Below are 24,071 nucleotides of genomic sequence, written 5' to 3'. Positions count from 1 at the left end.
GATATTAGCTCTTGAAAGCCCAGGTCTCCTCGCAAGATCACTACGTGAAGTAGATATAAGAACTGCCAAATACGTCTAAGAAGGAAGCTTTGGCAGGCATAGAATACAATTGTTGGGAAGGCTGCTTTGTATCTAGATATCTATAAACAACCAGGTACGCATAATTCATAGTGAAAAGAAAAAAAAAAAATCACAAGAAATTAGCAACCTTGTTCAACGGCTCAAAGCTACCAGTGAGTAGCCCTATCTTAGACATTCAATAATATGCCCATTCCACTTGCAATACCTAGTAGGTTAGGTACCCTTGGTGATCAATCATCCAACCCATTGCTGGTTGAGCCTTCGCTCAGCAGTGAATAGGATAATGACACATGCTAGATGAGAGTTACACATTACTAGTCCCTCGAGTGTGCCCACCTCCTTTACAAACCCTCCCTTACAGCCCACCACTTATTAGATCAACCCCGACACCCTCCTCCCAATCCACCCCCGGCTGCGCCAAGAACGCCTGCAGCGCTTCGTTGATGTCAAGCGGCCACAGCGGGCCCGTGAATACTGCCAACGAAGACGGATTGCGCGCGAGGACAGCGTCAATGAGCGCGCTCGTGGCGCCCGTTATGAAGGGGAAGTATTCCATCCAGTCTGTGGTTGTGGGGGAGGAGGCGCTTGTTTCGGCGGCATTATTATCATTATAATTATCAGGGTCAATTGCTGGATTGTCTCGCGCCATTAGTAGAGGGTCCGCTGGTTCTTGACCCTGGCCGACATGCTCCGCTGCGCCATGGCACTCATCGAAAAGCCTGTAAAAGGCGACTTCGAACATCCGCGACGACGGCCACAGGCGCGCCATCTCGCAGAGCGCCGTGCGGAGTGTTTCGATATCCGCGCTTGCCGGCACACGCAGGGCCTCGACGCGCCGCGCGTCCAAGAGTGCAAGCAGCGCAACAGCAATCTCCCACCCCGCGTCCCCCGAGAGAAAGCGGATGTTCCCGCGGGCGAGGTAGTCTTCCCAGAGACGGGCGATGCACGAGGCGGCGATGATGGCGACCTCGGAGGCGCGCGGCAGCGGGGAAGAGTCCTGGGAGTGCGTGAGATTGAGCAGGATGACCGCGGTCAGGTAGCTAAGATGGAGACGGTGAATGTCGCGGTTGAAGGAGAGGGTGCGTGGGGAGCGGATGTTGAGTGTGATGGAGGCCGGGAGGGACTGGATCCAAGTTATCAGGGCGTCGAGGTGTCTGGGTGTTGTTTTATGATGCGGCCAGTGATCTGGGCGAGGTGGGCGCGGGCGATGAAGATGGGGATGCCGATGTCGTCGATGCCAGAGGTGGCGGTGGCGAAATCGGTGGGGGATACCATCTCCACGGTGCAAAAGTCCTGGTCGATGTTTGTAGGGCGGCCCTGCGAGAGGGCGAGGATGCGGTCGCGGATGAAGAGCGTCCACCAGATGCGGCGGCGCAGGCCCGCCGTTGACTGCGGGAGGGTTGAAGGGGGTTCGCGGTGTAGACCCATTTCCTGGGCGATGCGGATGGCGATGCCTGTCCACCACCAGGCGTTGTCCATGCTTACCAAGGTGGCAGAGCCAGTGCTCCACCACCAGAAGAGCATGATGGAGGCCAGGAGCACGAGGCCGTTCTTCTCCGCGCCGCTGTGGAAATGCGCCTTGGCTACGGCGTAGTAGTCCGCTGAGTCGCGGGCACGGATAAGCGGGGGGTTGACGCGGTTGCAGCAAAGGGCGAGGGCATGCTGGAGCAGGGGGGAGTGGTCGATATGGGTGAGGAGCAGGTCTTGGTCGAGGACAGGGCACCAGGTGTGGCAGTATTCAGCGTAGCTTTCGAGGAAGCTTGCTTGTAATGGAGGAGAAATTGTGATGTTACTATTCGAGGCAGGGACCAGGATCGACTGCTGGCTACCGGTTGCAGGTGTTGGGGCATAATTGGCGACATCGCGGCTGAGCAATTGCATATACCCCGTGTCACCAAAGCAGCTGGCCTGGTTGACGGGTAGACAGTCCTCGTCTGGGTCCTGGTTGCCATGGTTGCTCTGTATTGAGTCTGGCGATGGGATCTGACTTGCGGCTACGGCATGTCTTGCCACGGGGCTCCAGAATGGCGCTGAGTGCTGCGTGGCGATATTTTCTCGAGCCTCTTCGACCGGGGGATCGAGGGCGACATCGCGCGGGACGCGTCGTTTGCCGAGGCCTCGTTTCGACGGCCGGAGTCTACATTCGTTCAGATTACAGAAAAAACTACCGGGAAAAGCCCTCATAAACACTCACTGGCAGGCGGCCTTGGCCTGGGTACAGTGGCGACAAGACCGCGACTGAGACTGCTGGGCGAGATCGCACTTGATCTAGAGGGCAGTCAGAAAGGTGGCATGATGCTGCAAGAGAAAATGGCAAGGACAGACCTTTTTGCTGTGGCAGCGGTAACAGACCAGACGAGCACGTCTTTGCGAATTCATGGAGGTCTGATTTTCCCAAGGTGTGGCAGGGGTGATTGCCGGGGAGTGGTGTACGGAGTATAGCCGGCGCAGCCGCATATAAGTAGCGAAACCCGCGCGGGGTAAATCTGGGGAAGTGGAGTGATGAGAGCAGGTGATTGGGTCGATTCAGGTGTGCTCCGCCTGAATTGCCAAGTTTAGCCGACCCGATCAGGAAGCCTGCCTGTGGTGTATATATTAGAGTCAGTATGCGCAGGGGGTGGTCGCAGTCTGGTCAGCACCACGCTGTATACTAAATATGGAAATGAACGCCGTCGTCCTCCACGGCCCTCGCCACATCCGAGTCGAGCGAAAGCCTCGACCGTCCATCCTAAAAGCAGACGATGCCATTGTGCGTGTGCGGTATGCTGGGATCTGCGGCAGTGAGCTGCATCCCTACAGAGGACACCAAAAGACCACATATGGGCATATCATGGTACGTTCTCTTCCCACCCCCAACCTCGAGCCCCATCGACAAGATCCAGCTAAAGTGAATAGGGCCACGAATTCACCGGCATCGTCGACCAAGTCGGAAGCAACGTAACCACTGTCAAAACAGGCGACCTAGTCGTCGGCCTGTTCTCCTCAGCCTGGTAAGCTTGAAGCACAACATCGCCCAGTAAACAAAAAATCTAACACCGCCAGTCTCAACTGCTGGTTCTGCAAATACGGCTACACAAACCGCTGCGCCAACTCGCTTGCCCTAGGCACCGCGCAGATTGACGGGGGACAGGCAGAGTACGTACGAGTCCCGCACGCCGATGGGACGCTCGTTATCGCGCCGCCGAATATCAATGACGAACTGCTCATCATGATGTCGGATATCTTTCCGACGGGATATTATGGCGCCATGCGGGCAATTTCGTATTTTGAGACGGAAGGCATCAAGATGCCGACGAACGGCGCGCTGCAAATGGTTAAACAGCCGCTGAAATCCGCCGTCTTTGTCTGTCTTGGATGCGGCATTGTCGGGCTCTGCGCTATCATGACAGCCGTCGTCAAGGGGGCTGGGACCGTCTTCTGTGTCGACACGATTCCGGACAGGTTGGAGCAGGCGCGGCGGATGGGAGGGATCCCGTTGCATCTTGGGGTAGATGACATCCAGGCCATCGTCTTGAGAGCAACAGAAGGACGAGGTGCCGACGCCGTGGTTGAGAGTGTTGGGAACCAGGCGGCCCTGGCCATGGCGATGGAGCTGCTGAGACCATGCGGCGTGCTCAGCTCTGTTGGCTTTCACCAGACGGAGATGCCGTTTACGGCGCTGCAGGGGTATCAAAAGAATATCAAGTACGTGTTTCTAGACCTATCAGATGGTGGTTGTATGCTAACCGGATAGCCTAAATATGGGGAGGGCGCCTGTCAAGGCTGTTTTCGAGGAAGCCTTGGAGCTTTTCACTTTCCACCGGACGATGTTCACGGATTTCATTTCACATCGGTTACCGTTGGCAGAGGCGGCGAGGGGATACGAGCTGTTCGAGTCGCAAGAAGCCAGAAAGGTATTGCTGCAGGTGTCCGAGTAGTAGATCATGAGACCCTCTTTCCTACAATATGCTAGAAGACGAAGACGAAGACGAATATAGTAAAACGTATAACCCATTTCCAAATGGTCATCACAACGACACCCCCGACGCACTCTCCCCATTCCGCTTCAACTCCTCCTTCGCCCCCTCCCACACCTTCTTATCTCTCCAAAACCCCTCAATAGCCCTCGGTCTCCCAGGTTTCCCCCCACGCGACAGCTCATTCAACCACCCCCAGTGCACTCTCTCCTTATACCCTCTCAGTCGCCACCCATTCAGATCATCGTCCGGCGCTTCATTCAACGTCGGCAGTTGACGCAGCATCGTCTCGTCATGGGCCAGACAAACCAGCACATCGGGGCTCGTGTCGAAGTGGACGAGCTTCTCGACGGACCGCTGACTCTCCGCGGGATCAATGTACGCGGCGCTTTCGTCCGTAGAAACGTGATAAAATGGATGGGCCCCTGGTTCAGAGTTCTCGGGAATGCTGTCGCGAAGAGGGTGCGCCTCTGCAAAGAGGGAACAGGGGCAGACCCGCGGGAAATAGGTTGTGCCACTATCCAGAACGCCGCTTGGGATCGGGTCTGGAAGGGGTAGCTGGGGGCTTGGCCGAAACACTCCAGGGAAGTGGCAAATGTCCCCGCCGAGAAGGACAAAAGTGCTTTCAGGGCCCGGGGTAGTCCGGGCAAGGCCGCAAATGTGGCCCAGGCAGTGGCCGGGGGTGTCTATAGCTGTTCGTCAGAGAGGAGGAGCAGAAATGAGGCGAAGGACGCAGCTACCTACCCAGTAGATAGAAGGAGCCGTCGCCGAAGAAGTCGTGCGCACGGAAACCACCGATCTGAAAGGAATCGTCAAATACGATTTCCCGTAGCTCGCGCCCCTCGATAGCCCTTGAATCAATGGGCGAGTCTATGTTCTCGGGGAAGCCTGGTAAAAGTCGCGGCGACGCCTTGAAACCGGGACCGACGACCAGCTGTGTTGACTTGGGGAAGAGCTCCATGCTCCCGGTGTGATCCCAGTGGTAATGCGACCAGATCACGCTCGCTACCATTCAAGGAAGATTAGTATTGCTACCCAAATCTGGGCGTGGGCAACGTACAAATCTCCCCCAGGGCCACCCCTCTCTGTTCCAAAATCTCTGTCGTATCCTCATCAACTCTCAACGCTGGAATAACAAACCCCAACCGTTTCTGCAGAGACGCCGGGAGCTTCCAATACTCCTTTCTAACGCCGAGATCGAACATGATTTTCCGACCAGAGGGGCCATGGTCGAGAAGGAATGCGGCGACAGGGAGGTTGAGTGTCTCGTGGCCTGACTGCACGGGCTCGATGAAGGGTTTCGCATTGACGACCATAACGCCGCTGGTATTTACCATGCGCACGCGGACGGTGGCATCGGATACGGGTATGTGGAGGCCTGCCATTGTGATACGGCCGCGCACTTTGTCAAGACTTGGTATGCGTTTTACTTGTATATATTGTGCAGCTCTTGGCATAGTTCGGCTCTCGGCGATCGGCTTCTAATTGACTTCCTACGTGTCCACGACGACTGTCCCTGTCTAGGTACATACGCTAAAATGAGAAAAAGGTGGCTCCAAAATCGTCCGCCTGCGTGAAAAACTGGCCCAACTGCCCCGGGAAATCAAACGTCCACCCCAGCTCCGGAAACCGCCAGCCCAGCTCATCGCCCCCGAGAAGCGTCGACACGAGCTCACTCGTGTCACTACTGATGTACGGGAAATAATCCTTCCAATCGACCCCCTCCATAGCCAACTGCTCGTCCATACCGGGTGATGAACCTGTTGCAGACCTGGCCCCGGTGGCGTCCGGCAGCGCAGGCGGAACCCGCTGCCTCATCTCTGGATTCGCCGGATCCATGAGCTTATTGATCCCGTGCTCGAACATCTGTGCTGAGTGCCACGTTCGCGACATGGCTCCGAGCGCGGCACGTAGGATTGCGATGTCTGCGTCTGCTGCGGCGGTCATGCCATCGAGTCTACGGGCGTGCAGGAGCGCTAGTATAGCGATTGTGATGTACCATCCGGCCTGGCCTGCAAGAAAGGAAACAGAGCCGCGAAGGAGATAATCCTGAAAAAGGCGTGCTGTACACGATGCAGCAACAATGGCGGCGATGGAAGCGCGCGGGAGTGGCTGGGCATCTTGGTTGAGATGCAGCAGTGTTATGGACGAGAGATACGTGAGGTGCATTCCGTGCACGTCACGGTGGAAGGCGGCTGTTCTGGTACTCTTTATCCCCGGGTATAAGGTCGATGGGAGGGATTGCACCCAGGCGATGAGCTCGCGGGCGAGTTGGACTGCGGATGGACTCGCTGCTGGGTCCTGGCGGCGACGCAGCATTTGACCTATTCGGCCGATTAGCCCACAGAGCGGGATCCACTGCACGAAGAGAGCGGCTTGCGTGGATTGGGTCCCGGGCTGCGGAAAGTCGGAGAGCGTGGGCATGGGGACGTTGCTGTCGTCAAGATCGACGAGGCAGGGGAGGCCTTGCGAGAGGGCTGTGATGCGTTCGCGGGCCTGCTTCCGTTAGTATGCAGTTCTCTTACTTTCTCTCGAGCCGAAAAAGAGACGCACAACTAGGGTCCACCAGATTCGCCGACGGAGTCCAGGAGTCTCGCCAGCGAGCGTTGGACTCCCCAATGCAGGCTCCCGATGCAGACCGATCTGCTGTGCCAGACGAATTGCAGTGCCTGTCCACCACGATGTGGTATCAAGACTAACGACATTGGGCGGCTCTGCGCTCCACCAGTAAAATAACATCAGGGAAATAATGCGCACGAGCGGGATCGGTTCATGGTTACCATAGAACAGCTCCTTGGCCCGCGTGTAATGGTCCATCGACGAGGCGTGCCCCAGCAACGGCGGCTTAATCTGGTTCCCGCAGAGTGCCAGAGCGTGTCGAAGAAGCAGCGAACCTTGCAGCTCAGGATTGTTCTCAAAGAAATCGCGATCAATGATAGGACACCAGACCCGTGCGTACTCAAAGTACGTGTCGAGGTGGCTCTCCTGGAGGCCCGGCGGGATGCAGTCGACCGCTCGTTGCTGTGGTTCTTGCTCTTGTAGGGACCCGCCGCTCTCGTGGCTGAATATCTGCATGTACCCAGTATTTCCGATGTAGCTGGGATGTGGGCGGCGCTGGCTGGGGCTTGTTGATACGGGTTCTTGCTCAAGGACTCCATTGCGTGTCTCCCCGTTCTCGGCCTCATACGGGGGGACGGGGGGTAGCAAGGCACACTCGACGAAAGAGTCTACAACAGGCTCTGTGGGCTCCTCTTGTACACGGGCAGGCTCCGAATCATTGTCAACGCGCCGAGCCAAGCCTCGCCTGGAGGAGCGTAGTCTAGATCACACCCACTTTCAGCCATCTCCCTACCTACCCACTGGGGTGGACATACCGGCACTGGCATCCAACATCGAGACAGTTTGAGCACTGCTGAGAGTCTCGACTTGAGAGATCACATTTGATCTAAGCCACATATTAGCTTGTGCAAGTCCATATTAGGCCGTAAGGAGGCTAACCTTTTTCTCATGACACCGGAAACAGACCAACCGAGCGCGTTTGTTCTTAGCCCCGGGGTCACTCGTCTGCGGGGGCTGTGAGTTGGCGATGGAAAATTGAGAGATCATGCTGGGGCAGGAGCTTGGTTTTCCCGAGCAGAAGGGGTATCTGGTCGTGCAAGCGAAGATATACTGGGGTCGGTTTCTCCATTGCCATACCCGAGTCCCCATAGCCGAGACACGCGGGGAATTATTCGGGGAAAATACACAGTGTGCATCCTCCGCCTTTTGAATGATATAGTTGCAGGGTCCATCACACTATTTCCGGTAGGCACGCAATTGCTATTATTCAAACAAGCCCTCCCCATCGCACCAACTCGCAACCTCCCACCCTGACCCATACCAAACAAACAACCCACCGAACACTACCAAAATGTCCTCCTCCACCCCCCCAAAACCAAACCGGACCACAATCGAATCCGCACAGGCAACCCTGTACGAAGAAGGCACAAAACTGCGCCAAGACATCCTCGGCGTCCAGCACATCGCCGCCTCCCAAGCCCTCCCGGACTTCCAGCAGCCCGTGCAGACCATGGCCGTTGTCGCGGGCTGGTCGCTGTGCTGGACGCGCCCGGGGCTGGAGCGCAAGACCCGCTCGCTGCTGTGCCTTGTTATGCTTGCTGTCCTGGGGAGGGATTCCCAGCTCGCGGGGCATGTCAAGGGTGCGGTTGCGAATGGGTGTACTGAGGAGGAGATTCGGGAGGCGCTTTTGCAGGTATTTTTTTTTTTTTTTTTTTATTTCTGCTTCTCTTCTTGTAAAGGCAAAGATGGAGAGGGCGACTGAGTGAGGAAGAATGCTAACGAGCCTGACAGGTCTCAGTTTACGCGGGGGTTCCGTGCTCGTTGAATGCGACGAATGTTGCCTGGAAGGTTTTGGAGGAGATGAGGGAGGGGAAGTAGAATATAGCGGCACCTGTGATATGATACAGTCCTAGAACTAAACTACCAGTATGATAAGAGTTTTTCAACGTGGACTTTTCACGCAAGTGATGCATTCAATTTGAATCGTCCATAGCAACCATAAACGCTAACCTAGCCAGCTAATGAGTCAAGTAGAAGACGCCCCAAACTCCCCATACACCAACGAACTCGCCATCACCTGCAGCGTATCCAGCGGTGAGCCCTGATTGAAATCGTCGCGGTCCAGATCCAAGTAGCCCGAAGAAGAGAGCTGGCGGGGGACGACGCCCAGTGTGCGTCCTGCAAATGTCATTGTCATTCAACGTCCTGTATATGAGCCATAGATTGAGCCATGTAATCGAGGGTACAGAAAGAGCATACCATTAATCGAAGTATCGGTCGCAAGCCGTACCACGGCCGTAACAGCATCATCCGTCTTTGCAAAGTCCAGCCCTTGGCTCTGGAATTGGGCCCCCGTGGACTGGATGAAGCTGGCTGGGAGGATTGGGGTTGCGATGAACCTGTGCTGGTTAGCCTCCTCTTTCTCTTTCCTTCCTTTCCTTTCACATAGACACCCTTCATTGGCTTTGATCCGGGTCAATCAAAGAGCACATCACATACCACGGCGCAAGACAATTCACCCTAACAACGCCCTTCCGTCGTAGACAAGTCATAAGCCCCCGAACCCCATGCTTCGCAGCCGAGTACACAGATGACCCCTGCGTATCTATATACCCCATGATACTGGTTACAAGGATCAGGCAGCGGTCGCGCTGGCCCTCCTGGTGGTGAAAGTGCCAGCCTGCGAGCTTGGAGGTGTAGATCACACCTGTTAGATTTACGTCTAGGAGCTTGGTAATGGGCTTTTGGGGTTCATCGTCCGTTATGCCTGATACGGTCAGATTATGAACGGTGGGTAGTCATGGTGTTGTATGGTATTGGATGGTCTGGGGGGTTGTAGGAAGGGGGAAAGAGGGTGCATGCACACCGTCAAAAGCGTCCGGGCTGTAGATGCCGGCATTTGCAATGACGATGTCGATTCCGCCGTTTGGGGAACGGTCGCGCGCGGTCTTGAAGACAGTGACTTGGTCTTCCCATTGGGCTACGTCGCACTTGACATATACGACTCTGATCTGGTTAGTGGGTGTCTCCGTATGTGCATAACAACTAGGAGGAAGGCTCACCGGTCAGACGGGAAGGACTCTGTAGGGGGCTTGATGTCCCCGTTGACGACGAATGCACTGACAGGACCGTACTTAGTGTAAACAAATACTAGTTTGGGAGGTGTTCATACCCAGCTTCGACAAAAGCGCGCACGTAACAGAGGCCGAGACCGCTGCTTCCTAAAGGGGTGTTTCAGTATATGTACACAAAGGCACAGTTGGGTTGAGAGACACCTACCCCCAGTCAGGACTACTGTTTTCCCAGAGACTTGACTAAAGTCGACTGCCCTCTGGGCGTCGACTAGGGAGTTCTGATAGGCAGGGGTCGACATGGTTGTTATAGACTTGCGTTCAAGGTAAGGTGGTTGTACAATCTGTCTTTGTTACAAGCCCACATGGAGGAGATCATCAAACCACCGACAACTAAATAAGAGACGCTCACCGGCCTCCAACAAGAAACCGGAGACATAATGTGTCCGCGGGGCGAGGATAGACAGATGATGTGCTCCGGCATTCCGGATTCGTTCGGCAATGGAAGACAATGGCCTCGGCGCAAATGTTCGCAGAGGGAGAGAGAGGGAGAGGGAGGAAGAAAGGGCGTTTAGATGGACGAAAACTAAAAAGTTTGGAGCATACTTAAGACCGTGGATTTGTCTCTTGCCTTGGTATCTACATCCATCGGTCAGAAGCCACAATGTCAGCTCAAACATTAACCCCCCTGCCTCTCGTTGCGGAAGCCACCCCAAAGGACAACCACAAGCACAATGACAGCCTCCCCCACAACCCTGTCTTCGCAGCCCACGGCCTGCCCCCAGATATGACAATCGGCAGCAACACCGCAGGCGCGCACCCTTCCTCAACCACGCGCCCCATCCACCACATGGAATGGGACAAGCACAGCGAAAGCGGGTACGTTGTCTCGCAACACATGATCAATGAGTCTCCGCCCAGCAAGCCTACCTTCAGAATAATCATGGTCGGCGCGGGCGCAGCCGGGATCGACTTCCTGCACTATGCACCGCGCAAGCTCGCCGGGCTGGGCGTAGAGATCGCCGTCTATGACAAGAACGCCGAAATCGGCGGGACATGGTTGGAGAACCGGTACCCCGGGTGTGCGTGCGATGTGCCGAGTGTGGGGTACACGTTTCCGTGGAAGGCGAATCCGCGGTGGGAGAGCTTTTACTCGACGAGTCAGGAGATTTGGAGGTATATGAAGGAGATCGTGGAGGAGGAGGGGATGATGTCGTATATTACTCTGCGGACGAGTGTGGAGGGGGCGAGGTGGGATGAGGGGAGGAGTGTTTGGGTTGTGAGGCTGAGGCAGGAGGGGGGGAGGGGGCAGTGGGAGGAGGAGTGTGATATGCTTCTTAACGGGGCGGGATTTCTAAAGTCAGTTTGCCTGTCGTGGTGACGCTGATGCAGGACTGACCTAGGTGCAGTGCATGGAAGTGGCCGGAAATCCCGGGCCTTCAATCGTTCAAGGGCGATATCTTCCACTCGGCGAGCTACCAGGAGGACTACGACCTCAAGGGCAAGCGGGTGGCCGTGATTGGGTCTGGCAGCTCTGGAGTCCAGGTGTGTGCGTCGATCTACCCAGAGGTGGCAGAGTTGTATACCTGGGTTAGAAGCCCAACCTGGATCACCGCTGCGTTTGGACAGCAGTTTGCTGGCAAGGATGGACGCAACTTTGACTGTGCGTGTACTCCTGGCCCCTGAGGCTGTGTGCACGGCTGACCGATCCCAGACACAGAAGAGCAAAAGAAGGCGTTTGATGGCGACCGAGAGCAGTACCACAGGTACAAGAAGATGATCGAAAATGAACTGAACAAGCGATTCAAGCTTGTGTTGAGGAACACAGCAGAGTCAGACGAGGCGAATGCAGTACGTTGCCATTCTGATTCTAGGGCTTCATTTCGCTGACAAAAACAGTACGCATACAAGGAAATGTCAACGAAACTAGCCAACAAGCCTGAACTGCGCGAGGCAATCATCCCGTCAAGCTTCAACGTCGCCTGCCGCCGCCCAACACCCGGAAACGGATACCTGGAAGCCCTGGCTGGCGACAAAACCACGGTTTTCACCAGCAGCATCCAGGGAATCTCCGAAAAGGGGGTCATCGACTCAGCCACGGGCAAGGAATTCGAGGTCGACGTGATAATCTGCGCAACAGGCTTCGATACCTCCTTCCGACCTCGATTCCCCATCACAGGGCTCGACCCCGGGGTCACACTGGCTGAGAAATGGAGTTCGTTCCCGGCGAGCTACCTGGGCGTTGGCGTGGATAGATTCCCAAATTACTTCACATGCTCGGGGCCGTTTACGCCTGTTGCGCAGGGGTCGATTCTTCCGATCATTTCCATGTTGACAAACCACCTGATGGAAATCATCACGAAAATGCGCACGCAGCATATTCGCCGTCTGAGTCCCAAGCCTCAAGCCGTTGCTGACTTTATGGAACACGCACGCACATTCCTCCCGCGGACGTGCTGGGCAGATCCGTGTTCCTCGTGGTTCAAGCAGGGGACCACAAACGGTCCAATTATCATGTGGCCAGGCTCGAGACTTTCATTTTTTGAAGTCCTGCGCCATCCGAACTTTGAAGACTACGAAATCGAGTACTGGAATAACGGGAACAGATGGGGCTTTCTAGGCGAGGGCTTTGTGGATTTCGAATTTACAGGCAGCAGGGATCTGACCTGGTATCTGGATGCCTACTCGGATAACAAGGAGTGGGAGGGAGGCGTGGAGTTCAATAAGGACCCATATGAGTTTCGCGATGTGAGTGGCGGCACTGTGCCGAGAGTGTCTAGATAGCTCCTATAGTTCTACCTAGATGTGTCAACAACACCAAATTCAGACTCCTGGCTGTCCGACAGAATCCACTGGCAGTTCCGCACCAACAACTCATCCCATACCCGGCTCGAGGGAAGTGCACTAAACCGACGAAACCCATGCGGCAGTCCAGGGAAGACATGCACCTTGGTCGGTACCCTATGTAAGAAACTCATTAGCCGAGACACCGATATATACCAAACGGCGAGAACGAGACCAACCCATTCCTCTCCAACGTCTCCGCATAATACAACCCTTCATCCCTTAACAGGTCCCTCCCCGCAACCAAGAAAGCCGTCTTCGGCAATCCAGCTACAGCCTCATCCCCTGCCAACCCAACGTTCAACTCCGGGTCGCTGGGATCTCCCGCGCCCAGCAGATCCGTAAATAGCCGGAGCAACGCCATGGGCAGAACAGGTGCGTTCGCATTCTGCGCATAGGACGACCCTGCTCCGGAACCCAACGGGAGGTTGTAGTTATCCGGGTGCACCAGCCAGGGGATACAGAGGAGCTGTCCGATTACGGTCAGGGGAGGCGTCGCTTCTGAATCCTCCGAGTCTGCACCCACCACGCGTTGATGCATGGAATGATGGTGCCGGAGGACAACCGACGCAGCGAGCCCCGCGCCCGCTGAGATCCCGCCCACAATGACGTGCGTTGGATCGGCATTGAGAATCCCTGCGTTACGCGATAGCCAGGTAAACGCGTCCCATGCATCGTTGACCTGCGTCGGGTGCTTGAATTCCGGCGTGTGTCGGTAGTTGACGTTGATGACGATGAGATTCGCTTGTGCGGCAAGACGCGAGCACGCCGCGTCCTCGGTCTCGATTGTGCCTAGGAGATGGCCGCCTCCGTGGAAGTAGAGGTAGACCGGATAGGCGCGGGGGGACGGCTGGCTGGGGGTGTAGACGCGGGCGAGGATTCTTTGGGTGTCTGTTGTGAGGATAGAGTGGTCGTGCCAGTGAACGAGGTCGCGGAGGGACTCGTTGGTTAGCTCGGTTTGGGAGATTTGGACCCGTAGTGCGTTGGCGGTTTGTCGGATTGTTTGAGGGGGGAGGCTAAAGTTTCCGGGGGGAAGAGGGTTCTTCTCAACGAAGGTCTCCCATTCTGTCGAGGGGCCTTGGTATTGCGAGTAGTCTGACATGATGAGCGTGGATGTAGAGATGCAGAGAGATAGGGTGTAGCAACATCCTTATATGCCAACTTGGAACTTGGGACTAACATACAAATAGACCCAGCGAGCCTACATGCCAACATTACCGAGCGCATCCGACAACTACTACTAAGTCGCCGAGGTAGGCTGCCATCGAATACATACATATAGTAGTAAATCAAGCGTGTTTCGCTGCTGCCGGCAAAACCCCAGCGCGAGTGCCCAAATACCAAGCAATATCACTGCTATCATACTCCTTGGTCGAGTATCCACATCCCAAGAAGGCAAACCGATTTCGGCTCCAGTACTCGATATTATAATCCTCAAACCTCGGTGAAGCAATCAAGTCTGCCAAAACCAGCCTCGACCCCGGGAATATCGTCAGCTGCCCGTCTGCCTTCCCATTCTTAAACCATGATGGACACGGCCCCGCCCATGCGGTTCGCTTCAGCCAGAGATCTGCGTGTTCGACAAAGTCATCCGTGGCGTCTTGTCGAGGCGCGATGGACTTGATACTATCCGTCTGCATCTTCCGGATGACGGCCAGGATGTTGTCGAAGAAGAGCTCCACCATTGTTGTGTACGAGCCATGGCCAAAAGAGAAGTAAGGCCCGCCGATCATGAAGAAGTTGGGGATGTTGGGGACAGCCATGGAGAGGTACGAGGTTGGTCGAGCTCTTTGAATGTCCTGTACGTTTCGGCCGTGGGCTACGATGGGGAATCGGGGCACCCAGGAGGTGTCGAACCCCGTGGCACAGATGATCACGTCCACCTTGTGCTCCTTGCCTTCGTGGTCGATGAACCCGCTTGGGGTGACTTCCTGGATGGCGCCGAGGAAGGTAGTGACTTTGTCGGAGGTCAGGGCTTCGAGGAAGCCGTTTCCAGGCTGTCTACCGTTAGGGTCGTGCGTAATTGATACCAGGAGTAACGTACTGTGGGACGTCGACAACCAACATTGAATGTCTTGGGAATGATCCTTTCCATAATGTCGGTTCGATGCCCGAGCTTCTTCCTCATTTCGTCGATCGAAAACTGGTTCTTCAATCAGCACAAGGGCAACCCTGGCGTAGGTGGGCATACCTTCTTCGCCGCCTCAGCCTCTGGTGTCCCAACCAGAATCATCTTGAAGACCTCGCTGACCTCGCCTTCGAGCTTCTTACAGTATTCGAGGTACTCTGCCGGGTTTTTGGCAAAGTACTCTTTCTGCTCATCCGAGTCTAGACCATTGAAGCCGTAAGTATCTCCCCGAAAGCACGCTACGAAAAGAAAAGACGTACACAAATAGTTTGCTCCGTCCGGCCCTGCATACTTTTGCGCGAAACCGGCCGTCATCCACGTCGGCGACCGGACCCAGCAGTACAGGTGCGAGACGCGATCGAGAATGCTGGGTATAATTTGCACGCCGCTACTCCCGATCCCGACAACTGCGACCCGTTTTCCCTCGAGGTCGGTTTGCGCGTCGTAGTCGGCTGTGTGACACAGAGTTCCCTGGAAGGTCTTCAGGCCTTTGATATTCGGCCAGTCCCAGGCGCTGAATTAGTCAGTATATTGCATTCCTGAGACGCGGTGGTTTAAATTCGAACGTACTTCAGAATACCACTACAGTTGATGAGAATATCACAGGTATCGACAAACGTCTGCCCAGTCGCCAAGTTTCGGACATGGACCTCCCAACGGCCACGATCAGAGTCCCAGTACGCGCCAATGATCTCATGCTGTAACTGGAAGAACTTGGCCAGGTCGAACTGGTCTACGACGTCCTTGAGATACTGCAGGATTTCCTGGCCGGAGGAATAGAACTGAGACCAGCGCGGGTTCTTCGCCCAAGAGAACTATTGACAGTTAGTTTACCATCTCCTCGCGTAGTATATATAGCTGGCACACACCTGGTAGATATGCGATGGAATGTCGCACGCGCAGCCTGGATATCTGTATGCAGCATCAGCAAAGCACTAATAGAACATTCATCCGCACAGGGTTAACCAACCTATTCTCATACCACGTCCCTCCAACCTCCGGGTTCTTATCATACACCGTCAAAGACACGTTCTGTAGCTGTTCTGGCAGGTACTTGGCCAGACAGATCCCACCCACACCAGCCCCGAGCGAGACAACGCGCAGCGGGCGCTCCGTCCCGAACAGCTGCTCTCTGATTCTGTAGCCGCTCTCGTTCTCGGTAGGCCAGCCATAACGAGAGGGCAGAGCCTCGAGGTCTGGTGGTGGTACGGACATTTTACCTGTGTCTGTGGTGGCGTGTCTGTGCCCGATGTCGCCCATGACGTGGTACGAGTATGATATTCCTTGAAAAAAACGAGAGTTTTGGACCTGAACCGCTGCAGCTGTCACCGAGGCTATATCATTCACCAGCACTTTATCCTGCGTAGGCCCCTTCGGCGTGGAATCCGCGTGCTATTTTGGGTCGGTTGTTCGTCTGAAATCGGCTTCATCCTATCTTCGCTCGGTTCTCGCGCAGGCGGGGACGGCGTGGCAGACCGGCTTTTGTTGGCGGACCCCCAAATCACGGATGCTCCAACTCGGTTTCCCCATGGGATGGGTGCACCTGTGTAGGAACTAAGTTAGGGAATAATGTCTGGTTCTGTACTCTTCCTGCCCAGCGTAGCGTGGTAACAATCATTCCTCCAACTCCTACTCCTCGAGCGGCACACACGCGGCACAATGAGTCAATACCCAGCCTACGATGACCTTCCGATCCTAACAGCAAATGAAAAAGCCAAACGCTGTGCGTGGGGAGTGTTCGACAAAGACGGACGCAAGGATGTATACGGCTGTCTGAACAAAGTCACACCGGCGGTCGTAGCAAAGGCGGCTGCTGAAGTCACGGATGGCGTGACAATATCGCTCAAGTATGACCTTCTCACTCCCTATACGGTCTTTTTTTTTTCCCCTGATTATTGTTTAGTTGGCCCCTCCGTGTTAGCCCCAAACCTGGCTTTGGGCGTAAGGGACTGAGCCATAAAGTGATTTCTTTTGTCGACTCGCCGCTGCAGATCCATGGGTTCGATGATGAGGTTGAGTTTAATACGCAGTGTAGTTCACAGTGGGATGGGCTGTGTAGGTCACAACCAACGGGTCTCTGGATATGAAATCTAACGGTGACCAGGCCATTTTTACGACCAGGATCTGAAGCGTGGGTACAACGATGCGGATCCCACAATCCAGGATCTCGTGCAGGACTACGGAGACGACGACGGCGACGGACGACTTCCCACGCTGAACCGTACGTCCCTCTAAGTAGATACGTTAACAATATCCTGTTAACCATCATAGATTGGCATGCACGAGGCGGCCTCGCAACACGCGGCGTCCTGATCGACTACAAGTCCTACGCAGAGCGAAAAGGACTCAGCTACTCGCCCTTTACTGCCCACAAAATCACCATCTCGGCAATCGAGGAGATCGCCCATGAGAACGGGATCCGATTCCAGCCAGGCGATGTGTTTATCCTCCGTACTGGCTTCACCGAAGCAATCGAGGAAATCGCAGACGCAGCAGAGCGGACACGCTTGGCCAGTTCCCCGGACAGCGCTGGGGTGGAGGATAACATAGATGCCGTCCGGTGGTTCTGGAATCGCCACTTCAGTGCCGTCGCGGCAGATAACCCGGGGTTTGAGGTCATGAGACCGACCAAGGACGGGGTTGATGCGAGTGGGACGACGGCTGATTATGGTGAGTTGCCTTTATAGACTCAAGATGTAGATATGTCACAAGGGCACGACGGCTAATGTGGAATTGGTCCAGTATTGCACCCCAACTTCCTGGCGCTGCTAGGCCTACACATTGGCGAGCTGTGGGATCTCAAGGCACTGTCTGAATATTGCCATCGGACAAATCGGTTCACTTTTTTTCTAACCTCGATGCCCCTAAACTTTGCAGGCGCCTGTGGATCTCCACCAAACGCCATGGCTTTATTTTAGCATAGACCTAGACCTCTAGTGACAGCGGCGGCTACATAAATAGTCCAAGGCCATTACAACCAAATCACAAATATGGGCTCTCAATTCTTCCACAATGAATACCCCCAGAAATCACAATCTCCCCGCCCGTCATATACGACGAGGCATCACTAAGCAAGTACACCACCGCGGGAGTAAGATCGTTCCGATTCCCAATCCGCTTCAGCGGCGGTTCATTCCGCATGAGTTCCATGCGCTTAGGCTGCGCAGCCTTCAGCGGCGCCAGGAGCTCCGTGTCAATGTACCCCGGGGAAATCGAATTCACGCGAATGCCCACAGGCGCGAGTTCTACGCCGAGCTCGGTGCAGAGCATGCGCACCGCGCCCTTGGAGGCGCTGTAGGCGGAGAGCTTGACGCCCGGGTTTACGCACGAGCCGGAGATCGATGCGATCATTACGATGCTACCGGGTGTGTTTTGGCGCAGGAGGGCCTTTGTTGTCTGTTGCGCTGCGAGGAATGTTCCTGTTATCTATACGAATCGGTTAGAATGTTGTTACTGATACTGTAGCATAACATAGATGATGGGCTGCGTACATTGACGTCAAAGCACCGCTTGACGTCCGCCAGGTTATGTTCCGCAAAGTCACCTTCGGGGCAGACGCCGGCTGCGGTGACGCTGGATGAAACGGAGTTGAATTAGCTGGTCTTCTCTGAAGGCAAATTCATATCAGGAGATGAGGTGAGATGAGATGAGACGCATACCACCCATCCAATTTCCCGAAATCGCCAATCGTCTCCTCAAATGCTTGCGTTACGCTCTCTTCCTGCGTGATATCCGTGCGGATATACTTTGTCTTGACGCCGAATTCGCGCGAGAGGTTCTCAAAGTCCTTGACTGGGCTGGGAGCGAGGTCGAGGATCGAGACATTGCCGCCAACTTCTGCGACTGCGCGCGCTGCAGCGTAGCCGATTCCCCTCCCGCCGCCAGTGACGATGTAGGACTTCCCGGCGAGGTTGAAGCGGTCCTTTAACGGAATGAGGTCTCCATCTGCGTTTGAGGCGGTGCTGAAACGTGTTGGGAATCGGGGAGTGCGTAAGGGGCGGAGAAATTGCAGGTGGCGGGGTCTCATCAAGGAGGCTGCTGGGCGCATTTTTGGATCAATTCAAAGGTGTTCAATATGATTAGGTACTGGGTGCATGTAGCACTTGGAGAACATGCGGAGAGGCGCCTTTTATGTTCCTAGGGCAGCTGCGCCGGTGTTTACATCTCGAACCCATGGGACCGGCTATCGCTTCGGCTATGAACAAGTGCGGTATGTAGGTAGGATCCATGTGTTCTCCAAGTCAAACGATCCTGCAACAGAATTTCCCAAGTTTATACAGCCAACCGTCCTCCATCCACAGGGAGATTCACTCCACTGACAAACGCAGCCTCGTCACTCGCCAAGTAGATCGCAGCCTGGGCAATATCGTTCGGCTCAGACATTCGGCGCAGAGGCACGCTCTGCGCAAACCGGGCTCTCTCCTCTGGTGTGTCAGGGACGCCGCTAAACATCTCAAGGAGCCCGGTTGCGCCTCGCAGAGGGCAGATCGAGTTAACTCGGACGCCCTCTGGGCCGTACTCAGCTGCCAGGCCTTGCGTGACCTACCAGTTGCATTAGTGTCTTGCAACGCACAGGTCTAAAAGAACGGATAAGGGAGAATATACCGTATTCAAAAATCCCTTCGTGCCCCCATAAAACACCTGACCGGGTCTAACCCTGGTCCCTGCAACGGACGAGGTATTCAAATAAACCCCGGCCTTGCGCTCAACAAAATAAGGCATGACAACTGCAACGCTGAGATAGATACTCTTCACATTGACCGCAATAATCTTGTCAAACTCGGCCTCGGAAACACCTTTGCTCTCTTGCTTCTTATATGTCGTGCCCGCATTGTTCACGACAATGTCCAGTTTCCCAAACTGCGACTTCGCCACCTCAAGTCCTTTTTCCCAATCGGCGCGCTGCGCAACGTTGAGTTCGACAAAGGCTGCCGATCCACCGCCAGCGTAGGCTTTCTTAGTGATTTCGTCGGCGACACGCTTGCCGTTCTGCACTGCAATATCGGCGACGAGCACGTTGGCGCCTTGAGAGACGAAGCCATGGGCGATGGCTTCGCCAAAGCCGGACCCGGCGCCGGTGATCAGGGCTACTTTTCCGTCGAGACGGCCCATTGTGTACTGTGACTGTGACTGTGACTGTGTTCAAGTCAGGGGATGCACTGCATTCCACCACTGGAGGCACAACAGAATAATTATACTGCGCGACCTGGAAGACGCATTGACACGTTGCCTGAATGTATCGGCAATTGCACAGATCCTAGGATAGTCGGCACTGATCTTCGTGTTAATTGGCTAGATTTACCCCGAATACTTTTGGAGAAGGCGGGGAATAAGTAACAAACTTGAAGTGCCGAGAGAGCGAGAGCCGAGATATAAAGCCGGGGCTTAGGGTTGCTATTTACAAAGTTGCTTTGACAAATTATCACGATTTTCTGGTAGATTTGGGTGAAAAGAAAGAAGTATCAGACAGAATCGCACACAATGGCCTCATCCACCCCAATCGAGCTCTCCACAGAGCTAAACTATGACATGCCCCCCGCGAGGCGACACATCACCACACTAGACACGCAAGGGCGCTCAGTGTTCGCCCCAGAGCAAGAGATCCTCTACTGCAATCGAGGCGGCTACGCCGTCTCGTGGACGTATGCGACCAGCGAGTTCCCGGCGAATCTGAAGAGCGACGCAGATCTGCAGGGTTATCTATGCGAGGACCGCAGAAGGCCAAACTCGGTGCTGAATACTGGCAGTCGGATCGTCAACGAGGGCGGCATCATTTTCAACACCACCAACTTTGCTCCAGGAACCGAGACGGTGATGCACCGGACTGTCTCGTTAGATTTCGTCGCTGTGGTTGAAGGTGAGATGGAGCTGGAGTTGGATTCAGGGGAGAAAATGCGCTTGAAACCCGGGGTTCGTTGCTCACCTCCTATTTGTATATTTTTCGCTACTGGATTGACCGCAGTCTTAGGATTCCATCGTCCAACGCCAGACGAACCATCTCTGGAGAAACCCCTCCAAGGACAAACCAGCGCGGATGATCTCCATGTTAACCCCCGCGCAAGCCATGACAGTAGACGGCAAGGCCATTGGGGAAGAAGGATTCAGCGTGCACGCAATGGGAAAGACACAGGCACAGTAGAAAATAACAAATTCAAAGATCCAAGTCTGAATACATGCATCATCTCGCATCAGTACTCCGCGCGATATCACCAAACCGGTCCAAATCCGCCCCAACTTTCTCCATCTTCTCCCTCACCGTCTTGATACAATCCGAACCCAGCGGCAGCCTTAACCCCAACCCCTTCCCCCTCGCCATGCCCTCCCCCATGACAACCTCCCAGATCCTCTCCGCTGCAACCACCGGATCCCCCGCCTGGTTTCCATCCATCTCGCCTAGAACTCGTAGCATATCCGCACACACGCCCGTCGTATACGGGTCGCTCAGCGGCGCATACTGGATGTTATCCTTGCCGAGGAAATTCGTCCTGAACGCGCCCGGTTCGACGAGCTGGATTCGCACGTTGAACTGCGCGGCTTCCTGTGCAAGTCCTTCGCTGATGGCTTCGAGTGCGTGTTTAGTTGCCGAGTAGTGGCTGTACGTTGGAAGAACGCGCAGACCTGCTGTCGACGAGATGTTGACGATTGTGCCGGAGCGTCGGGACCGCATCCCTGGGAGGGCGGCCTTCATGATTCGGCAGGGGCCCCAGAAGTTGGTTTCCATTTGTGCGCGGGCCGCGGTGAGACTAATTCGTGTCAGTTGGAGAAGGATAGGATAGGGATGGAGCGAGAAATGTTGAGGGGGTACCTGAGATCTTCGAACGCCCCACAGATGGGATACCCTATGTCGCAGCTGGCGTTAGATCGGGCTGTATAAGACAAGTGAGGAGCCTCGTCGTACCAGCATTGTTAACAACGATGTCAAAATAGCCATAGATCGCCTCGGCGTGGGTGACAATCTCTTCAAGATTGTCCGCAGTGGTGCCAAGCGCAATCCAGTGGCCGCCCTGCGATGTGATTTCTTGGACGGGTTCCGCGACGACGCGATGAGTCGGTGTCCATGCGCGAGGACGGCTCTGGCCAGTGCGAGGCCCAGGCCGCCAGAGCAACCTGTTATAAACCAGATTGGGGGTTCGGACATGGTGAAATTCGCGGGAAGAGATACTTTGGCAAGGAGAGAGGACATTTGTTGAGCCTTGCCTTGGTTCATATATAGAGGTGTACCTAGGAATATATACATGACAAGCCCGATCAAATCCGGATAGGCGAGGCGCTGTCCAGAGGTTGTTGCCGACGCCCCGACAGACATACAGTGACGCAGCAACATCTCTACGTGCTCGCCCCCTCCTCGTCCTGCACAGCCTCCAGCCAAACCGTCTTCCCCACCCCCAGCGCCAAATGCGCCATGAAACTATTCTCGTCTGCCCCATGCCAATGCGTCGTGCCGGGCTCCGCCCAGACCAGATCCCCGGCCTTGATCCTACGCGGCTCGCCGCCGCGATCACAAATCCACCCGGACCCCACGGTAACGTAGAGCATCTGGCCGCCCTCGTGCGTGTGCCAGTGCGTCCTTGCGCACGGCATAAAGACGTTGTTCCCGATCGCGATGTTACCGGATGATATCACCATCTGCGACCAGACCTGGCCTGTGAATGTCGATGTGCGCTGCACTGCGGCGGTTTCGTCGGTTTTGGAGTGCGGGATTATGATTGATTGGGGCATTTTGTAGAGGAGTTTGGTTGCGAATTGATGGATTGGCCTTGGTATAGGTGAATAGGAATACGTGAACTCTACGATGTCGTTGTCTACTGTAGGCTGTACCGCATATATACCAAGTGCGTTGGGGAAGACTTGAGATAGCCTCCTCCGGCTTCATATACATCGGCCTTCGGCAATTACGGCACTGCAACGCGGGGAAACCAGATCCAGAGCCCAGAGCGCGCGCCAGAGCTAACCGACAGGCTAGTGGGGGTCGAGAAAACATAACAAGATACTCCGTCATGGGGATAAGAAAAGACACTCTTTCCTTGCTCCCAATTGCGTGTAAACATATCCACCTTCCAACCCACAGTAAAGCGCCAATGGACGACCACATTACATTCATCGGTAAGCCGCATATCTTCCAGAGAACCACAAGAGGTAACACCTGCAGGCCTCGGCGCCATGGGCTACGGTATGGCCAGCAATTTACGGAGAAAAATGGACGCGTCTCGAACACTGTTCGTGTACGATGTTGTGCGCGAGTCCTGTGAGCGGTTCAAGCATGAGCTGGAGCAGCACGGCCCAGTTGAGATCGTGGATTCCCCACTGGCGGGCGTCAACAAAAGCAGGACGCTTGTTACAATTGTCCCGAAGAGCGAGAATGTGCGCGACGTTTACCTGGAGGGCCCGGGGGCAGTGATCAACGCGGCCAAGGGTGATCGCCTAATTCTGGAGTGCAGTACGATCGATGTGCAGACCACGCGGGAGGTGGGCACCAAAGTTGCACAGGCGGGGATTGGAATGTATTTCGATGCGCCTGTTTCTGTGAGTTTGGTGTTTTTTTAAACCATTCTACTACCTGATGGACGTGGCGTGCTGAGATGACAGGGTGGCCCAATCGGTGCCGCAAACGGTGCGCTCTCGTTCCTGCTCGGCCAGTCTGACGAGGAGACAGTGACAGGAGCACGCATCAAAGAAGTCGTGCATCTGATGGCGAATCCAGAGAAAGTTGTATTCTGCGGCGGACTGGGAAACGGGCTCGTCGCCAAGATCTGCAACAACTACCTCTCCTTCTGTAACATGCTGTCGATCGCAGAGTCCATGTCCATGGGCGTGCGTCTGGGCATCGACAAGCACGTCCTCTTCAAATGCATCAGCAACTCCGGGGGGAATTCCGCGACCTTTCACAACTTCCAGCCTTGTCCCGGGGTAATCCCGCACCTGCCATCGAGTAACGGGTTCAAAGCGGGGTTCCGGCCGTTTATGATCGTCAAGGACCTGAGCCTGGGTGTAGAAGCTGGTGAGCAAGCGGGCGTTCAGACGACCATGGCGGCCACTGCGTTGGAGACGTTTAAGAAGGCAATGGAGGATCCTCGGTGTCGGGTGCGCCAGCATAACCCCTCTTTGTGGCTTCTGCTAACAGCTGTAGGACCGCGATGCGACTTCGGTGTGGCTGATGATCAATGGGCTTACGGATGAGGATATAGAGACCAGTTAGAGCAGTAGAATCAATTCTCCATGATCGATTGCCATTCTATCCGGTCCGGTAAATCAACCGGGGGGGTCAAAATCTTGTCTATGTAGTCTACCATTTGCCACGCGAAATGTCCGCCCCCACACTCCCTGCTGGGCATCTCCGGGGAAGTTCCAGCACTCTGGGGTAACGGGGACTGGGGATATGGCAGCCGAAGCCACCACGACAAGTGTAGCCGGGCTCACTCGTCCTTTGACTGT

The 24,071-nt window shown here is 55.1% G+C and overlaps 17 protein-coding genes across 17 annotated transcripts; 6 read left to right on the top strand and 11 right to left on the bottom strand.

Moving 5' to 3' along the window:
• Nucleotides 1-436: 436 nt before the first annotated feature.
• On the bottom strand, nucleotides 437-2,460 carry APUU_61115S (Zn(II)2Cys6 transcription factor; the record flags this gene model as incomplete). Its single annotated transcript, XM_041694420.1, has 4 exons — nucleotides 437-1,204; nucleotides 1,354-2,218; nucleotides 2,276-2,349; nucleotides 2,407-2,460. The coding sequence occupies 4 exons, from the start codon at nucleotides 2,458-2,460 to the stop codon at nucleotides 437-439; spliced, it is 1,761 nt and encodes a 586-aa protein (XP_041560253.1).
• Nucleotides 2,461-2,737: 277 nt separating this feature from the next.
• APUU_61114A (alcohol dehydrogenase family protein) lies at nucleotides 2,738-3,998 on the top strand (the record flags this gene model as incomplete). Its single annotated transcript, XM_041694419.1, has 4 exons — nucleotides 2,738-2,914; nucleotides 2,977-3,071; nucleotides 3,124-3,765; nucleotides 3,815-3,998. The coding sequence occupies 4 exons, from the start codon at nucleotides 2,738-2,740 to the stop codon at nucleotides 3,996-3,998; spliced, it is 1,098 nt and encodes a 365-aa protein (XP_041560252.1).
• A 90-nt stretch (nucleotides 3,999-4,088) lies between these two features.
• APUU_61113S (MBL fold metallo-hydrolase) lies at nucleotides 4,089-5,422 on the bottom strand (the record flags this gene model as incomplete). The annotated part of the gene is made up of 3 exons (XM_041694418.1): nucleotides 4,089-4,723; nucleotides 4,782-5,042; nucleotides 5,098-5,422. The coding sequence occupies 3 exons, from the start codon at nucleotides 5,420-5,422 to the stop codon at nucleotides 4,089-4,091; spliced, it is 1,221 nt and encodes a 406-aa protein (XP_041560251.1).
• A 148-nt stretch (nucleotides 5,423-5,570) lies between these two features.
• On the bottom strand, nucleotides 5,571-7,643 carry APUU_61112S (Zn(II)2Cys6 transcription factor; the record flags this gene model as incomplete). The annotated part of the gene is made up of 4 exons (XM_041694417.1): nucleotides 5,571-6,533; nucleotides 6,591-7,356; nucleotides 7,412-7,482; nucleotides 7,536-7,643. The coding sequence occupies 4 exons, from the start codon at nucleotides 7,641-7,643 to the stop codon at nucleotides 5,571-5,573; spliced, it is 1,908 nt and encodes a 635-aa protein (XP_041560250.1).
• Nucleotides 7,644-7,947: 304 nt separating this feature from the next.
• Nucleotides 7,948-8,474, top strand: APUU_61111A (carboxymuconolactone decarboxylase family protein; the record flags this gene model as incomplete). The annotated part of the gene is made up of 2 exons (XM_041694416.1): nucleotides 7,948-8,289; nucleotides 8,388-8,474. 2 exons carry the CDS (start codon nucleotides 7,948-7,950, stop codon nucleotides 8,472-8,474), a joined length of 429 nt encoding a protein of 142 aa, XP_041560249.1.
• A 148-nt stretch (nucleotides 8,475-8,622) lies between these two features.
• APUU_61110S (uncharacterized protein) lies at nucleotides 8,623-9,969 on the bottom strand (the record flags this gene model as incomplete). The annotated part of the gene is made up of 7 exons (XM_041694415.1): nucleotides 8,623-8,774; nucleotides 8,856-8,995; nucleotides 9,096-9,363; nucleotides 9,463-9,602; nucleotides 9,659-9,715; nucleotides 9,769-9,817; nucleotides 9,876-9,969. The coding sequence occupies 7 exons, from the start codon at nucleotides 9,967-9,969 to the stop codon at nucleotides 8,623-8,625; spliced, it is 900 nt and encodes a 299-aa protein (XP_041560248.1).
• Nucleotides 9,970-10,331: 362 nt separating this feature from the next.
• APUU_61109A (flavin-containing monooxygenase) lies at nucleotides 10,332-12,451 on the top strand (the record flags this gene model as incomplete). The annotated part of the gene is made up of 4 exons (XM_041694414.1): nucleotides 10,332-11,026; nucleotides 11,077-11,330; nucleotides 11,382-11,518; nucleotides 11,567-12,451. The coding sequence occupies 4 exons, from the start codon at nucleotides 10,332-10,334 to the stop codon at nucleotides 12,449-12,451; spliced, it is 1,971 nt and encodes a 656-aa protein (XP_041560247.1).
• An 11-nt stretch (nucleotides 12,452-12,462) lies between these two features.
• APUU_61108S (alpha/beta hydrolase) lies at nucleotides 12,463-13,613 on the bottom strand (the record flags this gene model as incomplete). Its single annotated transcript, XM_041694413.1, has 2 exons — nucleotides 12,463-12,628; nucleotides 12,691-13,613. 2 exons carry the CDS (start codon nucleotides 13,611-13,613, stop codon nucleotides 12,463-12,465), a joined length of 1,089 nt encoding a protein of 362 aa, XP_041560246.1.
• A 187-nt stretch (nucleotides 13,614-13,800) lies between these two features.
• APUU_61107S (flavin-containing monooxygenase) lies at nucleotides 13,801-15,854 on the bottom strand (the record flags this gene model as incomplete). The annotated part of the gene is made up of 7 exons (XM_041694411.1): nucleotides 13,801-14,508; nucleotides 14,556-14,654; nucleotides 14,703-14,839; nucleotides 14,900-15,153; nucleotides 15,210-15,454; nucleotides 15,509-15,551; nucleotides 15,610-15,854. The coding sequence occupies 7 exons, from the start codon at nucleotides 15,852-15,854 to the stop codon at nucleotides 13,801-13,803; spliced, it is 1,731 nt and encodes a 576-aa protein (XP_041560245.1).
• Nucleotides 15,855-16,298: 444 nt separating this feature from the next.
• Nucleotides 16,299-17,562, top strand: APUU_61106A (uncharacterized protein; the record flags this gene model as incomplete). Its single annotated transcript, XM_041694410.1, has 6 exons — nucleotides 16,299-16,486; nucleotides 16,543-16,694; nucleotides 16,744-16,860; nucleotides 16,911-17,309; nucleotides 17,382-17,448; nucleotides 17,517-17,562. The coding sequence occupies 6 exons, from the start codon at nucleotides 16,299-16,301 to the stop codon at nucleotides 17,560-17,562; spliced, it is 969 nt and encodes a 322-aa protein (XP_041560244.1).
• A 59-nt stretch (nucleotides 17,563-17,621) lies between these two features.
• APUU_61105S (uncharacterized protein) lies at nucleotides 17,622-18,687 on the bottom strand (the record flags this gene model as incomplete). The annotated part of the gene is made up of 3 exons (XM_041694409.1): nucleotides 17,622-18,065; nucleotides 18,131-18,212; nucleotides 18,299-18,687. The coding sequence occupies 3 exons, from the start codon at nucleotides 18,685-18,687 to the stop codon at nucleotides 17,622-17,624; spliced, it is 915 nt and encodes a 304-aa protein (XP_041560243.1).
• A 224-nt stretch (nucleotides 18,688-18,911) lies between these two features.
• On the bottom strand, nucleotides 18,912-19,751 carry APUU_61104S (uncharacterized protein; the record flags this gene model as incomplete). The annotated part of the gene is made up of 2 exons (XM_041694408.1): nucleotides 18,912-19,181; nucleotides 19,245-19,751. The coding sequence occupies 2 exons, from the start codon at nucleotides 19,749-19,751 to the stop codon at nucleotides 18,912-18,914; spliced, it is 777 nt and encodes a 258-aa protein (XP_041560242.1).
• A 369-nt stretch (nucleotides 19,752-20,120) lies between these two features.
• Nucleotides 20,121-20,778, top strand: APUU_61103A (cupin domain-containing protein; the record flags this gene model as incomplete). The annotated part of the gene is made up of 2 exons (XM_041694407.1): nucleotides 20,121-20,549; nucleotides 20,608-20,778. The coding sequence occupies 2 exons, from the start codon at nucleotides 20,121-20,123 to the stop codon at nucleotides 20,776-20,778; spliced, it is 600 nt and encodes a 199-aa protein (XP_041560241.1).
• Nucleotides 20,779-20,817: 39 nt separating this feature from the next.
• APUU_61102S (uncharacterized protein) lies at nucleotides 20,818-21,360 on the bottom strand (the record flags this gene model as incomplete). The annotated part of the gene is made up of 1 exon (XM_041694406.1): nucleotides 20,818-21,360. One exon carries the CDS (start codon nucleotides 21,358-21,360, stop codon nucleotides 20,818-20,820), a length of 543 nt encoding a protein of 180 aa, XP_041560240.1.
• Nucleotides 21,361-21,478: 118 nt separating this feature from the next.
• Nucleotides 21,479-21,777, bottom strand: APUU_61101S (uncharacterized protein; the record flags this gene model as incomplete). The annotated part of the gene is given in 2 exon segments (XM_041694405.1): nucleotides 21,479-21,746; nucleotides 21,758-21,777. The coding sequence occupies 2 exon segments, from the start codon at nucleotides 21,775-21,777 to the stop codon at nucleotides 21,479-21,481; spliced, it is 288 nt and encodes a 95-aa protein (XP_041560239.1).
• Nucleotides 21,778-21,965: 188 nt separating this feature from the next.
• On the bottom strand, nucleotides 21,966-22,358 carry APUU_61100S (cupin domain-containing protein; the record flags this gene model as incomplete). Its single annotated transcript, XM_041694404.1, has 1 exon — nucleotides 21,966-22,358. One exon carries the CDS (start codon nucleotides 22,356-22,358, stop codon nucleotides 21,966-21,968), a length of 393 nt encoding a protein of 130 aa, XP_041560238.1.
• Nucleotides 22,359-22,717: 359 nt separating this feature from the next.
• On the top strand, nucleotides 22,718-23,835 carry APUU_61099A (NAD(P)-dependent oxidoreductase; the record flags this gene model as incomplete). The annotated part of the gene is made up of 4 exons (XM_041694403.1): nucleotides 22,718-22,742; nucleotides 22,789-23,162; nucleotides 23,226-23,720; nucleotides 23,767-23,835. The coding sequence occupies 4 exons, from the start codon at nucleotides 22,718-22,720 to the stop codon at nucleotides 23,833-23,835; spliced, it is 963 nt and encodes a 320-aa protein (XP_041560237.1).
• Between the last annotated feature and the right edge of the window lie 236 nt (nucleotides 23,836-24,071).

This window comes from Aspergillus puulaauensis, chromosome 6, assembly GCF_016861865.1.
Source record: "Aspergillus puulaauensis MK2 DNA, chromosome 6, nearly complete sequence".
NCBI lineage: Eukaryota > Fungi > Ascomycota > Eurotiomycetes > Eurotiales > Aspergillaceae > Aspergillus > Aspergillus puulaauensis.
This window is presented reverse-complemented; position numbering and strand designations above follow the sequence as displayed.